The 16,256-nt window shown below is 45.0% G+C and overlaps 1 protein-coding gene across 15 annotated transcripts in view; it reads left to right on the forward strand.

Moving 5' to 3' along the window:
- Window positions 1-188: 188 nt before the first annotated feature.
- Window positions 189-16,256, forward strand: part of LOC139050262 (uncharacterized) — a 228,395-nt gene continuing 212,327 nt past the window's right edge. For all 15 annotated transcript variants that reach the window (XM_070526449.1, XM_070526458.1, XM_070526453.1 and 12 more), the window contains exons 1-2: window positions 189-286; window positions 9,076-9,153. In XM_070526449.1, coding sequence (XP_070382550.1) covers window positions 9,100-9,153 — 54 coding nt within the window. In that variant the 5' untranslated portion in view covers window positions 189-286; window positions 9,076-9,099. The remainder of the gene's footprint in view (window positions 287-9,075; window positions 9,154-16,256) is intronic.

A 16,256-nucleotide genomic window follows, 5' to 3' on the forward strand; every position in this document is an offset into this window, starting at 1 on the left:
CATTTCGAACATTTTCTAAAAAAAATAAACGGAACGTGCTTTTAATTGGTTATTTTTGGTTAAAGGAAACACCAAGTGAGCAAATTAGACAAGAATTGGTTAACAAACACCCCCTTTCGGTCAATTATTTCATTTTCCCGTAGCATACATTTACTTCTCGCTGACGCTTTCGTCATTCTTTTCATCATAGACAGCGCGTTTTGTCGTAAAGGAAGAAGAAGACGGGCAGCGAGAAAGGCAGGCGAGGCGTACACATCAGCCGAGCAGCAAACCAGAGCAAGCCCATGTGAGTACTTTCGCAAGAGTGACTTTTAATTGACTTCTTTATTTTATTCTTCAGCGTAACGCGTCACGCATCCCAAACGTCGCGACGTTTTAATGCGACTAGAACCCTTGGGATACTTCACGATCGTTCCACTTTCTGCCTGTAAGTGTAGGGGTCTAACCGTCAGCCCACCAGTTTAGATTACTGGGTATTCCATGGTGGATTGGGTGTAGAATCGGGTTGCTGCGATTTAGGAACCGCTTCAAAGCAGCCATCAGACCGGCGTGAATCACTGGCTATGTAACACTGGTGATGGGTCAATCTTCAATTAGAACTTAAGAAGAAATATTTTTCTGGCCTCATTGGGGTAGCTCGGAATCTGACTCAAGTGATATATATTCAGAGAAGCTTCTGTCAGTAGTTCGCACGCACACAACACGAGGACTTCGTTGTTGAACTGTTTGATGGCCCTGGGTTGTCCAGAGTGTCGTTACATTGAAAAATATATGTGTGAGAAAAAAAAGCTAGCGCCCTCTTTATTAACCATACTTCGGGCTGTAAGGAGAGCTTGGTCGCACTGTCGTTTTTAAACTGGGGAAATGTAAATACACCGCGAGTAATTTTACGTAAATAACGGGCAAAGCGCGCGCCTAGCTATCGCAGTAACTCTCGTATCCTTCTATGTCGGAGGCCACAAAGTGCTTACTTTATGTGAAGCAATGAACAACTTGCCACCGACGGCATCCATCAGCTACTTGTAGTGTCCTTGCCCGGTAGTCTGAGGTTTGGGCTTCGCAATGTGTACTTTATTAAATAATGTTTTTCGAGGAAAAGCGCATGTGTTAATATATCTTTGTAGCACGTGTACAAGTGACGTTATAAGGATAGCTGGAAGGCTCTTGCGAAAGCACTACAACTGCGTTATTCCCCCCCCCCCTCCCCACCAAGGTGTGTAACAAAACAAGATGTTTCAGAGCTTTGTGACAGCACGGCGTCTTTAGGTAAAGGCAAGAGTTTTGCGTCTCATGGAATGACGTGTTATAAACATGCTGATGGCCAAAATATTCAATGTGGGACGCTGAGGAATTGGTTCGAGTTACTTTACGTGGCAACTGTTGGGGCGCCAGAGTTGCGTCTCGCTTTTCAATTTGCCACTCACGGCTCCTTACGTGAGACACAGTCAGGTGGATTAGCAAGCAACCATGTAACGTTGAGTAGCCACCGGTAATGGACGGACTGCAGCACAGATCAAAAATTTTGCGATGGCAGGACCACCCCCTCGTCACGGTTTGCGCTCCGTTCAGTTAGCAAGATCAGGGGCCGTATAACTTTAAACTATTCCAATATGTTTTTATTCCAATCTTCTGGCGTCAAATTTGCGTAACCACCGACGCAAGCATCCGGCAGTCGCCCGTAGGGTTGTCTGATCAAACCAATCAAAAGCTCTCCTCATTCATAGGAGGTAACTTTTGTTTGCTTGAAAAACGAATAACATTGGCTGCACTGAGCGGCGTGTCTTGTCTAATTGGCTCACAAGAGGCGAGGAGCACGCTCTAGTGGAGAGGGATTCGATAGAGCCGAGCCACTGCACTGAATACCGACAACCGGATGAAGAGGGTGGTGCCGGCGTCTGAGATTGGCCCGTTTTCTCTCACTTATCTTGCGGTGGCTCGTCGACAATCGCGGCGGCATGCAGCGGAAGCTTAAGAGTGACGCTAAAACGGATCCTCAGCAAAGATGAGCTGGCAGAACCGGGTCGTAAACGTGCCGAAAGTTCTCGAAGACCTTACACGGCCACGCAACATGTTTTATTACACGCAAATTAGCTCATACTCTCCGGCAGGGGTGAGTAGCCAGTGCCTGAGCGATCGGAGGCAGCCATCTTTTATTACTTTCGGAACGGGGCAGCCTGCGGCTATTCAGAGAAAAATCCGCTTTTGTTCGGAATATTTATGCATTTTTAATGCGTACACGTGACGTTGACGTGATGAGCTTTCGCGGTTTTCTGACGTCGCGTGACAGGTAGGTGAAGTGGGTGCTGCCCTAAAACTTTTCAACAATAGTCGAGGCGTAACGACGAAAAGGCGTCGAATCAGAAATAACAATTTTTCTTTTGTTCGGTGCAATCATGGAAAATCAATGCGCACACGTTAAATGAGATAGAGAGGTATCGCGGTTTTCGTGACGTCGCGTGACAAGACAGGCGAAGTGGGGGTGGTCGAAAAAAGTGTGGGACCAATCGCGTAGGGCTGATTGCAGAATTGGAATAGAAAAGTTTGGAATAGCTTTACGTTATAGTGCCCCAGGACCATTGCTTCCGAAATTATTCTGTATTGTCTTTCCGTCCTTGTAGCAAAGGAGCTCAAAAAGAGTTCTCAGTTCTCAAAAAGAGCGGAGTTGCGCCTGCCTTATCCTATCAGCCGCGACTCGCTCAGCCTCATTGAGAAGCCACATTCCGGACGCGACCACGACCCTTCGTTATCTTCAATGCCATAACACTCTTGGCCTGAAGCGCAGGACATATAATGTAATGAATTGTGTGACCTCTTATTAAAGACATGCGTAACATGACATTGGACTTTGTAACATAACGTCACGAATGGTAGGCATAAATGGCACGAAAAATGATTACACGTGTCACATGACCCGATTTGCACTGTATGCATCACATGAAATGCACACAAGACATTTATGACGTGTGCGAACAACACGACAAACTTGACGTGAATTTCGTGGCATTTATGTCAAAATAGGGATGACAAGTCAAGGAAAGTATGCGTGACACGTTTGATACTGTACAACAAGAGTGACTTACATGCACGCCAAAATATGAACATGAAAGACATGTTTGGCGGGCATTCATGACATAATGCGAATGGCTCGTTGTGCCTAGTGTTGAACCAGAATCTTTTGCATCCGGTTGATCCGTTTGGGTCACCGACAGCGTCTAAGTACCGGTTCAACTCCGTAGCCAAAATATAGCGGTTGAAACTAGAACCATTTCGATTCAATTTTCATAACCGAGAAATAGTTAGAGGAGAATAGCACAAATTTATTTAGTACGAAAACTCGATGCTACTGAGGCCCTGCACTAAAGTATTGCCCGTTGTTTGTTGTTCAGGTCTCACGCAGTTACCAAATCATTATGCAGATTCATCACCAGTCCTGGAATCCATGTGAAGCGAATCTTTATTGAGGGAAAGAGTAAGAAAAAGAGATAGAGATAGGAGAGAATATATAGTGGCAACCCCGAGTCCTCCAGCCTGCCCAATTTTTCATGGAGAAAGGGAAGAGCAGAAAAATGGGGACTTAAGCATAAATGTGGAAGATAGGCTCGTGTAGCATGCGGAAGTCCCCTTGAGAGTCTTGTGTATAATAATAATAAATTGTGTGGTTCTACACGCCAAAAGCACGATTTGATTATGTCGCACACCGTAGTGAGGGGCTCCAGGAACATTCTTGACCATCTGGGATGATTTAACGTGCTCCCTTTGCACGGTACACGGGCGTTATTCGCAGCTGCCGAGGCTGCGATTCTATCCCGCACCCGCGGGCTTAGTGAGGCAACGCTTTGGCCAGTACGCCACCATGGCGGCTAGCCTTTAATATTATTTCTGTCTTCTAAATATTCTGATAGCCTTGATGGCTAGCTTCAATATACACCAGGTGGATGACGCAGTAACGCTTTTTCACTGAACGGCCGGTTAATAGGCGCTAACGATGAGATCAATGCCGGCCATTCGCAACCATTCTGGGGACACGATACGAACGTACGTGCTACGCTGTCTCAGGTATTCGGCACGCATTGCCCTCTCGCGAAGGCACGCTTCGGGTGCGATGCAGATGTTTTCACGTTAACCCAACACCTAGTTTGCCCACTGACGCACTAAACTGGAAACCGTACTAACGGTCCGCCTTCTTTCGAAACATGGCAAGGTGGTGCGTATTTACAAATGAAGCAGCATTCCAACGAGAAGTGCAGACAATGCAGGAATGATGAGAGCCAGAAAAGATGGACAACCTAAAGGGAAACTGTCATTTCTGCCTTTTGGTGTCACTCCGGAGTGTTAAAAAAAGTCTTAACACCCCGATTCACATATGGTTCGATGAAATAGAATGTTTGTGTTTTTAGTTCAATACTTCTTCGATACCGTGGCCATGACGTGCTCGACTCCAAGCGCATAATGAAAAGAAGCTGCCATGATTCTGCTGGATGACGGCTGAGCATGTTCATCTAGAGAACGCTTTTAGAGATTACGAAATTATCTTAGAGCTGTGAGAGTTGGCTTGTTTTCTAGCTTCACTACAGTCTTCATACGTGTCTATGCAGACTTCATTTAGCAGCAATTCAGTCAAACGAATTAGAAGTTTTATGCAGATATTCTGAGCTCCATTTGCAGTTTTCCCTAAGCAATAAAGCATGACAATGTGAATGCTTATTCGTATTCAGTGCACCTCGTTGTGAATCAGGATTTATAAATAAAGCACGTTGTGCTAGTGTAGTTTTATTAAGTTAACATACAACGTTCACCTTGTAACAGTGAGTCTTCAAATGACCATAATGTATCCAAATATGTGTTTCTGTAGTGACATAAAATACGAACCGCGAAATTTAGTTCTAAGCTTTCGCGTAGAGCTGATGCCACTTTCCGACTGTGTCTAGATGATTTCAGGATTGAAGATGACATTAACTGAAACCATGGCTATGGATCACTGGTCTGCTGATCATCTACCTCTTCACTTTAGCTCGCTTCGCACGTGTCGAAAGGGGGTTAACGAAGGGGCCCGATTTTTATTGATCATCAGAAGCCAACATACAACGATACCAAGCAAAACATATGGAAGATGACTTGTACTTACTAACTGAATTTAAACAAAGGATAATGACAATGAAAGTGGATGAAAAAACAGCTTGCCGCAGGAGGGGAGCGATCCCACCTCTTCGCATTACGGCTGGTATGCCCACCTACGGCAAGTTGTTTCTTCATCCGCTTTCATTGCCATAAATTTATCATTTCTATAATTCAATTATTAAGTACAAATAATATCCCCTATGTTTTCCTTGGGATATTTGTTTGTTGGCTTCTCATTATTCGCACGCTTCCATAACACAACTGCTATGCCACGGCAAAAATAAAAGGAGAAAAATTCGCATATGGCGTTGTATACAACGACCCAGTTTAAGAATATCTGGCGTTGTTTGCACGGCTCCTATATTCTTGTCTTGGGCATGTTCCCGTCATTTCTGGGACTCGTACTATCAGTGTTCAAACTTCACTATTTGGAGGAGTGAGTGCGTTATCTTTTTCGTCTAAGAAGGCCCTCGCAATATTCCTTGCCGCTGTCTCCCAATATCACTTTTGTCATTGAGGTAGTTATTTCTGTGGCATTCCTAGTTTGCACTATTCTTCAGGTTCTTATCTGGTGTTATATTGTGTGGAAATAACGGGCAAATAAGCGTATATTTTAGTCTAGATTTTGTTGTTTTTTCCGAACAACGCAACACCAAAAAAACTGCACATGCACATAAACAAATTCATATCCAAATGCAATATCCTGAGCCCATACCAACGCGGTTCCATACTTCAGATATCTACTCCTTTCGCTGTGCTCACTCAGACGCACCTACTGGTACGGCTCTCCAGCAGAATAAAATTCCGGTCGTTGTCTATCTCGACATAAAGAAGGCATTCGATACAGTTGACCATCAGATATTACTGAACAAGAATAACACTCAAGGACTTAGCGGCAAAATCCTGAACTTACTCAGAAGCTACCTCAGTAACCGCAAGCAGCATATAATACTTAAAAATGATACGTCTGCTTCACAAATCCTACTAACCGACGTGCCAGACAGTTTCGTTCTGGGGCCCATGCTCTTCTCAGTCTACATAAAAGGTCTCCCTGCAAAGCACTGGCATAACAGACGCTGATGTATGTTGACGACACTACTCTTGTATTCACTAGAGACAGTCTGCTTGTTATAAAGGCGAAAATAAATGCAGAGTTAGATAATGTTTCTAAGCGGTTCACGTCCATTGAACTGACTCTTAATCTTAGTAGGACTAAGTATACAGCTTTCTATTCCAGGAAGAAACAACTCCACACTGGACATATTACGAGGTGCAAAACTACACAAGTAGTCTCTTACAAATATTTAGCCACTTTCTTCGATTCAGATATGCACTGGAAAGCTCACGTTTATATATCTTTGTTCCAAGCTTGCTTACGGATCTTATATTCTTCTTAAGGCTTGTGAATGTTTTGAATATCCTGTCCTACGCATTCTGTACATTTCCTTCATTCCGAGTCACATATCTTATTGTATTCAGTCTAAGGAAACACTTTCATAACTTACCTTGATCCTGTATTCCGTCTGCAAAAAGGCGCATTGAGAATTATCACTTCGAGAAGCACACAATCCAGTGCATACTTGTATAGCTGATTGCATGTGTTTCCAGTGCATGCATTGTATGAATTGAAAATGGCTGAGGTCATTCACAGTATTATCGAAACCAATGATCCACTTCCTATTACTTTGTTTAAAATCGTGTTAGAAAATATAATAGCTGCAACTAAAGGGTGTTTTAATCTGCTTCCATGTCATAATCTGTACGGGAAAAAGGCTCGTGGAGTTTAACGGCGCACTTGTTTGGAATTCCCTGCCAATGCTGGTAAAAGAAGCCCGTATCCTTATGTCTTCTCTGAGAAAATACTGTTTTTTTAAGAATACTGTGGATAAAAGTACACTTGCTTTATATTTACATTCCTGCCTAAGTTGCGCATCTCAATTTCATTGTTATGTATTATGTATGTTTTGTCTGCTCGCGTGCGTGAAGGATAAAAGTACACTGATATGTAGGTTAATTTTATTGTTATGTATTACGTCTGCTGTTTTGTTTCCTCGCATGCTGCGTTTTGTACTCTAGCCTGACTATGGACCCGGGACTAGCCATTGGCTATGGGTTCAGTAATGCTTTTCTATATTGTAAAAGAATGCTGTACATAAAGAATGATTGAATGAACTCAAGGAGGTCTAAGAATAGCGCTACCTGGTATGTAAAATCTATGTTGTATAAACAATACCTCACCCTACATACTGAGCGAATCAGGTAATAGAAACAAACTCGCAATTTCAAGCATTATCAGTAAAAAGCCGATGAACGGGAGGGTGCGAAGTGCCAAGCGGGCAAAACGAAATTTTCACTCGTCCTGTCCTCTCACACTGTGATCTTCTTGCAAAGTTTCTTGCAAGAGAAAACAAAAGCACCCTCCGCCGGTTCACAAGCAAGCAACAAAAAAATTATCCGACGATTACGATACTCCCTAATGCGAAATTTGAGCGCAGCTCTATACGTGTTTCCATTTCGCGATATTTTGAAGCAAAGAATTTGAGAGAGACATGTAGCAGAGTCGGTAATGGTCGAAAATCTGATCTGCGGATCAAGCGAGCCGGCGTTTATACATGACTCGTCAAAGGTTCCAGTGTGATCGCTGGTGCCGCATGGCTTCCAGAAAGTACTATACAATTCGCATAGCGCATACAATCAGATTAAGAAACAATCTCACACAATAACAACCAAAACAAGCGCGAACGAGACCGACCCAACAGAACCAAACAGGCGCGGGCGAGAGCTTTGGCGCGAGCAGACGATAGTACGAAACGAGCGGATCGGCTGAGACCAGACACGAGTGCGCATCGAGCCGTAAGGAGGGTCCGCATGACACCAGCATCGCGCGCGGACGTCACTGAAGGGGCCGCTCTCATTGGTCTCCGCCATTCGCGGCTCGCGTCCTTCGTCTCCCACTCCAGCGAAGGGGGGCGGAGCTGGTTACGAGGCCGACAACACCGACGACGACGCGAAACCCAGGAACGGACGCCAAAGAGCTGCGCTCTAAAAGAAAAACACACACATAAAATGAAACCGGTTATCAAGGCCGGCGTCCTGAGCACCATATTGATAGTTCCCCGTGCCTGCAGATGGAATCGCCTTTAGATGTGGAACTTTATTTGAACACATCCTGCGGGATGGCTGTGAAAGCGCTGTCGCGAGGAACACCAGCAACAGCATCGAGTGAATTGTTCTTCGGACGTCCTCTCGCTTCCTCGTCAAGAGGCGAGAACGCAGTACACACAAAGCCATCAGCCCTCTGCTCTTCTAGACATTGTGCCCTCCACAGATCGCTTTCGAGATAGGGTTCGCGCTGCCGCACTCAGTGGTGCCACGGGCATCCGCTGCCTGAGCATAATTCCCACTTAATGGTTTGGGCGCTACCGAAGACAGCGGTCTTCATTCCTGCATTCCTACATTCGGCGTGTGAGATTCATCCATTATGCTTTCATGATTTCATGGTTAAACCACCCTCGCACGCTTTCACTGGCACCCGCAGCATACGACGTGCGATCGCGATGTTATCGAACTTGGACTTTATAAAAACATCATGGCAACGGGGCTGGCAGTGATGACAATTGGCCTTGAGTTAATGTATAATTTTTCTTGCATGAACACTTATAAAACAAACCAAGACTGGCTCTCACACGCAGGTGAGATTACGACGGCCAATCATAATTTCCTTTTGGCGACGATATGCATGGGTCACAAGAGTACATTGAATAAAGTGTGTGATACGATGGCGACGCCGCCGCTGACGACAGAAATTCGCCTAGGGCGTCCATATTGGTCTCAAGATAAAAACTAAGCCAAAAAGTTGAGTTCACGATTTTTGGCGGGAATCAAAACAAATGCCTTCCAACTTGTGAAATAGTAAGGAAGCGATTCAGTCTTCCTTTTCTGTGTTTTCTTTTTCAGAGCTCCTAAACAACCTGCACAAAGATGTGTCTTTGCGATACGCCGATGGGAGTGTTGATACTGGGAATTGCCTGCCTCGTAAGTATGCTACGATTACAAGCGTCCTAGCAACAGATAGTCGCAACGTGATTGCATTAAGCGCCGAAATGCCTAATTTAGGCAAAACCTTAATCCTTTAGGCAGGCTTAGCGTATTTGATAACAAAACGTTTTCAAAATAATGCAATTTACTTCACAAAGGAGCGGCATTGGTACCTATCCTCCAAGTAAACGTACTTTATCCAAAACTGCCCACCACTTTCCTGATTAAATTTAGTAAAAACAATATTAGGAGAATTAATTTAGCTTAGGTTCATTGTACACTCTTACACTCCATGTCTGTACTTTCTTGCAATGGTGCAGAAGTTTTGGGATTTTTTAGCGAATAGGAAATACGAATGCCCCTCAAGTTATGCTAATCCAAGCCGTGTCTTCTGCTCGGTGTCTACCTAGTCATCTTGTCGACATGTGCTCAATAGTCGGTGGATTGACGGAACAAATGGTTTGCCTTTGTAAGCATAAGCTGAGTCTACATAAATGCCGCAATGGAGCTTTGCTCATTTATAGGCTTCTTTTTTCTGCAATTCCTCACAGCGACTTTAACCACTGGGACTACACTAGTACCTAAGTCGTGCCGCCTTCTGTGTTAGCAGAGCCAAAGCGCCTCACTTCGCACATCGAGTTTACACCCACTAGCCACGTGTGCGCCTTTGCATGAACACGAGCAGCCAATCTGCTAGTTTCCTTTAAGCGACAAATCTGCTCAAACTCTGGGTAAATATATCGCATATACACAGCGCATGAAGACAACTTCACTATATGTTGAACACAGCGCGGAGCCTGAAGCCTCCTAGCCCGAATCAGCATGGTGTGACCTTATCATGCGTAGTCTTGGATTATAAGCTCACATTTATTGGTCGCCAACGTACGCACCCACACTTCGTTTGACTGTCCTTGCAGCGAAGCTTCGATGTCGTCATCACGTGTACTGACAGCACCGACAGACGCAGACGAAATGCTGCCTCGCGTTTCCAACGTCCTCATTGTCTTTCATCTCCTACGTGCAAAAGTGCGTTCTAGACAGCGTGGCGTTGATCCTAGATGTCAGTCCTAAAAGTTTTGCACCGATTGAAAAAGATGTCCACTTCTACATTGGTTGCACTCGTGCAGCCAGCCCAGGTAAAGAAAAAGGAGGACCTGCTGTCCTTACGTACAACAGCAGCTAAGGACAGTAAAAAATGAGAAATTAGGCCTATAGAGTGTTCTGCACAGTGCATTCATCAGTTTCAGTTTCAGTTTATTCTCCATTCAAAAAACAATGACTACTTCACAAAATAGTATGCAGACGAGGGTCCCAAAGTCAATGACTGGAACGGGACGCTCGGTTCCGAAATCAAAGAAGATGTACACAAAACGTGCGTTAAAGCAGCAAAGATTTAGGAAGTACAAATGAAACAATTGAACGCGCGTAATACAATGCAATCGTAAAAGAAAACAAACAAAAACGTACGTATATAAAAAAGGATAACTATACAGAGAACAGGTTATAATGCATGAAAGAATTTACAAAAAGAAATAAAACATTGACTCATCTTTGAACACATTCAAAGATGACGTTCGTTTAAGTGAATGGGGTAGGTTATTCCATATTTTTAATGCTGACAACGAGGATGACATTTTTCCATAGTTAGTGTTATATTAAGGTAATCAAAAGTTGTAATTATGCGCAAACCTAGTCAGGTTGGTATTATTAACTTGCAGTCCACAAATTCGTAAGCAAGCTGTTTTGTTAAGTTTTTTTAGAAAAGATAACATTTAGATTATACTTAAGCAAGCCAGATACAGGTAGTATAAAGTTTGCCTGGAGTACCGTGAGAGCATTTGAGTAAAATGAACTCTTGGTGATTATGAGAATAGCCTAGTTCTGTATGCGTTGAATGGACGACAGGTGGCAGTTATATGTGTTTCCCCAGCAAGCAATACCACTGGTGATATGAATATGTATGAACGCGAGGTATAACTATAATAATGCGTGTCCTGAAAAGAATTCGCGTGCATAATGAGAACTCCTATGCCAAAAGGTGTTTCCTGTCTAAAAAAGGCGATATCATTAGTACACTTCAAGTGAGAATCTAATTTTATTCCAAGGAACGACACACAGTCCGCTGCAGGAATAAGGTGACTATTGAATGTTACTTGGGCGATACACGGCACGATCTTCTGCTTTGTTTTAAATAGCAAGCGCTAATGCTGCGGTGCTACCAGCGCACAAGAAGTGAAACTAATTTTACGACTCAGCGCCGCGTATGCAGTCGTAGGAACGTGAAAACAAACAGCCGATCTCAATATTAACCACAGAATATACTTGACGCTTTGCCCCCAGCAAGAGATAAGACTGAGCACTGACAAATTTTACCCTTATTTCTGGCTGTCAGAACGGAGAGCCAGTGACAAGCGTGAATTTCGAACGAAGCGTATTTACGCTTCCATATTCTTACGTAACCGGCATTAGGCCGGTTACTGAAGGTTACCGACGGTGTTTGCTTACAAAGGTGAAGTTTTTTCTTCCTCCATACCATACCGTCACAGTAATTCATGGTGAGCGATGTGCATGCGCAAAGGGCACAGCATGTCCCGTAATGCTATAACCTATCATTAGCATCAAGTAACAAGCACTAATAAAACTGTCTTATCCCACTGCTAGTGCGACATTCTTACAGCAACAATGTTCGACTACGATAGATACTGTCTCTGCACATCTGGTACCTTCAGCAGTGCTGCAAGTTACTTGGGAGCTGGAGTATAGAGTCTTTGATTAATTGCGAGCACAGCTCCCATGATAAGCGAGCGGGTGTCACCACAGTAGGCGCATGTTCTCGGTTAGAGCCTTAGAAGAAGCTTCCACATTGCGAAAGAATCACGAACTCTAAATTCTATAGTGGCGTTCAACTGGTATATGGCAAACCCTATTGCGGCAATGGCGGCGCCTTCTCTTAGGCCTTTCGCATCTAACATGACGGCTGACGCTACTAATGGGGGCGAAAGGTACCTAACGCTCTGTCCTGGAGGAGTAATAGGACAACGCGAAAGCTGCTTTTGCGAAACCTTATGTGCCGTCTCGATGAGAGGGAGCACGGCTGCATTCGCATTCAGGCTGGCGGCTTCGGCGACGCAAGACGCGCTAGCCGCGCAACACCCGCGACGCTACTGCTGGACGAGCACCTATGCAAGGCGCCAAACTCTTTTTAGCATTCTGCGCATGCCAATTGCGAAGCTGCTCCAAATAATGGAACACGCCATATATTCACACGTAATGAATTTCCTAGACAGTGGTAACTTTTTTCATCCGTCGCAACATGGCTTCCGTAAAGGGCTGTCACGTGACACTCAATTAGCTGCATTTCTTCATGACCTACACTCAAATCTCGATACTAACACTTTCACCGATATCATTTTTCCTGGCTTTGCAAAGGCGTTTGATAAAGTAGCTCATGAACGCTCATTATTAAAACTTTCTCGCTTGAACCTTCACCACCCCCCCCCCCCCCGCAGGGGCGTCTGCGTGAGCAGGCGTTTGGTGTGTTGCGACACCACGTACCCGAGCACACGAGGGTTGGACCCTCCCGCGTGTAGCCGTGCGTGGCTTAGCCGTGTCAGGGGAAAGGGGGATCCTGGGGGTTCAGGCGATGCCGGGTGATCGGACCTTTAAGGCCCCCCGGCGGAGGCAACACACCTCTTTGGCCTCTGCTTCACGTAGACGGCACCCCCGGACTGACCCACCCGGGGGAAATCGGCAGTCGCCTTTTCCTGTCCCCCTCTTCAATCTTTTTCTTTCCTGTCTTCTTTCTTTTACTGTCCTATCATTTTGTCTCTTCCGTCACTTCCTAATTTTCTAGGCGGCTAGGGTTAACCTTGTGTATGTGCCCTCCCTTGGGTATGGTATATTAGGTTATAGCAGCAGTGCACGGCTGGCGTCTGCAGCCTTACACGTTAAGTGCTACAGCGTCCCCCTGTTGGGCTCCATGGTGGGTGGCCGCCATTGCCGCCGAAAATGTCCGGAATATTATGGGAACACCTGCTTTTCCACGTCTGCTTGATCGTCACCCTCAAAAGAGGGGACGCACCGATGAAATTCTAAGCCTCTTCAAACCAAAAGAAATTTTCCCCCGATTCCAAGTCGCTCACAGCGAAAAAACAGATAAAACCAGCTAGAACCGTATCACCTTTCCTTGTTGCTAAAGGCTTGACTGATGCACTTGGCCTAGGCTATAAGGTCACCAAAATGTCGAGCGGGGATCTCCTTGAAATCCATGGTAAAGAACAGCACAACAAACTAAACAGACTTGTGGCATTTGGAGATATACCTGTTACCGTTTCACCCCATCGGTCTGTGAACACAGCACGCGGTGTAGTATCTGATGCAGATGTCATCGACTTGTCCGAAACAGAGCTGTTAGAAGGCTGGAAAGAGCAAAATGTAATTAACGTTCAATGAATCATTATCCGAAGAGAAAATAAGGAAATTCCTACAAAGCACCTGATCCTCACATTTGCCACTTGCGATCTGCCACAAACAATAGAAACTGGATACACGAAGATAGCTGTCAGACCATACATCCCTAATCCAAGAAGATGCTTCCAATGTCAAAGATTTGGCCACGGATCGCAGAGCTGCCGTGGTAAACTTACATGTGCGAAATGTGGAGCCCAAGGCCATGCCTCAGATCAATGTGAAGCAACACCTCACTGTGTAAACTGTGAAGGTGAACATCCAGCATACTCCCGATCTTGTCCCAACTGGAAGAAAGAAAAGGAAATAATCACCTTAAAAGTACATGAAAACATCTCCTTCAAGGAAGCACGAAAAAGGTGCTCCCCATTCCACACCAAAACGCACGCCGATGCGACGCGTCAGGGGGCAGCGCCACACCGGCCTGCGCCACCTGCCCGGCCCGCGCACAGCGAGTCGTTGGCTGTGGCATCCCCCGCCCCCGAGGTGGAAGCAGTTAAACCTGCGCCACCTACCAAGACACAGAGGCCGGCTACCCCGGGTACGTCGGGCCTCAAGACCACGCCTCGCCAGGCGTGGTCTGACACACAAACTAGAAGCCCGCACGCGCGGGCGTCCAGTGCTTCCCAGGAGGCAATGGACAAAACACCGGCACGTTTGGCGCCGAAACACCGGCATGGCTCTCTCGAGCTCGCCAAAACAAACAAAAAACCCATAACAGGGCCAGACGACGGTCCTGTTACCTAAAGTACGCCACTACACACCTGAACACGGAACATTTCTCATCCTAATAAAATGGCTGTACAAATTATTGATTGGAATGCCCGTGGCATTCTGAACAACTTAGATGATATCAAAGAAATAATACAAGAATTTAATCCTAGGCTGTTCTGCGTTCAGGAAACACACTTGAAACAATCAAATACAAATTTCTTAACACAACACACATTATTCCGGAAAGATCGCGATGATGGCCATGCCGTGTCTGGTGGCGTGGCTATTATAGCCCAGAGGTCAGTTGCTTACCAACACCTCCACCTTCAAACTAATTTTGAGGCCGTAGCGGTTAGGGCGATTCTTTTCGACAGGTTGGTTACGGTCTGTTCCCTCTACATACCACCCGAACATCGCTTGCAACTAAGGGATCTTGAAATACTAGTCAATCAGCTTCCGGAACCATTCATTTTAACAGGTGATGTGAACGCCCACAATACGCTATGGGGTGACTCGCGCTGTGATGCAAGAGGGCGTACTATAGAAGACTTTCTTTTAAGTACCAGTGCAGTTCTTCTCAATAAAAAAGAACCCACCTTTTATAGCACCACACATAAGTCATATTCATCAATAGACCTAACCATAGCCTCTCCATCTATAATGACGTACCTTGACTGGAAGGTCGTAAAAAACCCTTACGGAGGTGACCACTTCCCTATTCTCCTAACTTTAACAAAACGAGCTGATCCCGCTCCACAGATTCCCCGATGGAAAATCGACTCGTCGGATTGGGAAATGTTTCAAGAGATCACATATTTACAGTACGATGATTTTACTTCTTTAAACGTGGATGATGCTGTGGCATATTTAACAGTTTTTATTATTAACGCCGCTGAAAAATGCGTAAAACAAACTAACGGACTTGCCAATAAGCGTCGTTTGCCTTGGTGGAATGACGCATGCAAAGAAGCACGGAAAAAAACAAAATAAAGCTTGGAGCCTGCTTCGTGACCATCCAACTACGGAGAACCTCATTAATTTCAAGAAGGCGAAATCACAGGGCAGAAGAACACGACGAGGTGCTAAGCGAGAAAGCTGGGAAAGATACATATGTAGCATCAACTCTTACAAAGATGAGGGTAAGGTATGGAACAGGGTGAACAGATTAAAGGGCAGGGAAGCACAACCGCTTCCTTTAGTAAACGCTCAAGGCAACACCATGAAAGATCAGGCAGACTTCCTGGGTACGCATTTTGAAGATATTTCTAGTGCATCACACTATTCGCCAACTTTCCTAAAGTTCAAGGAACGCATAGAGCGAGAGCGCCTTGAACGAAAATGCGCAGCAGATGAACCTTACAACTGTCCCTTTAATCTCGCTGATCTGAAGGCTGCTCTCATTTCCTGCAGCAACTCAGCACCAGGTAGTGATCGCATAATGTATGCAATGATCAAGAATATGCATCCAGAAACATTGAACACACTTCTGTCCCTTTACAACACCATGTGGGTATCAGGGCATATTCCATCCTCATGGAAAGAAGCAATTGTCATCCCAATTCATAAGCAAGGCAAAGACCCTGCATTAGCCAGTAGATATAGGCCAATAGCACTAACAAGCTGCATGTGTAAGTTATATGAAAAAATGGTAAATCGGCGTCTAATCTATTTCCTGGAAAGCAACCGTCTACTTGATACCCTTCAATGTGGTTTCAGGGAGGGTAGGTCAACAATAGACCACCTAGTTCGCATTGAGGCAAATATTAGAGAGGCTTATATACACAAACAATTTTTTCTCTCTGTATTTCTGGACTTGGAGAAAGCCTATGACACAACATGGCGATTTGGAATCCTCCGAGACCTCTCTGCGATGGGCATACGCGGCAACATGCTAAATATGATAGAAAACTACTTGACTA

The sequence above is a fragment of the Dermacentor albipictus genome, chromosome 10, assembly GCF_038994185.2.
Source record: "Dermacentor albipictus isolate Rhodes 1998 colony chromosome 10, USDA_Dalb.pri_finalv2, whole genome shotgun sequence".
Lineage (NCBI taxonomy): Eukaryota > Metazoa > Arthropoda > Arachnida > Ixodida > Ixodidae > Dermacentor > Dermacentor albipictus.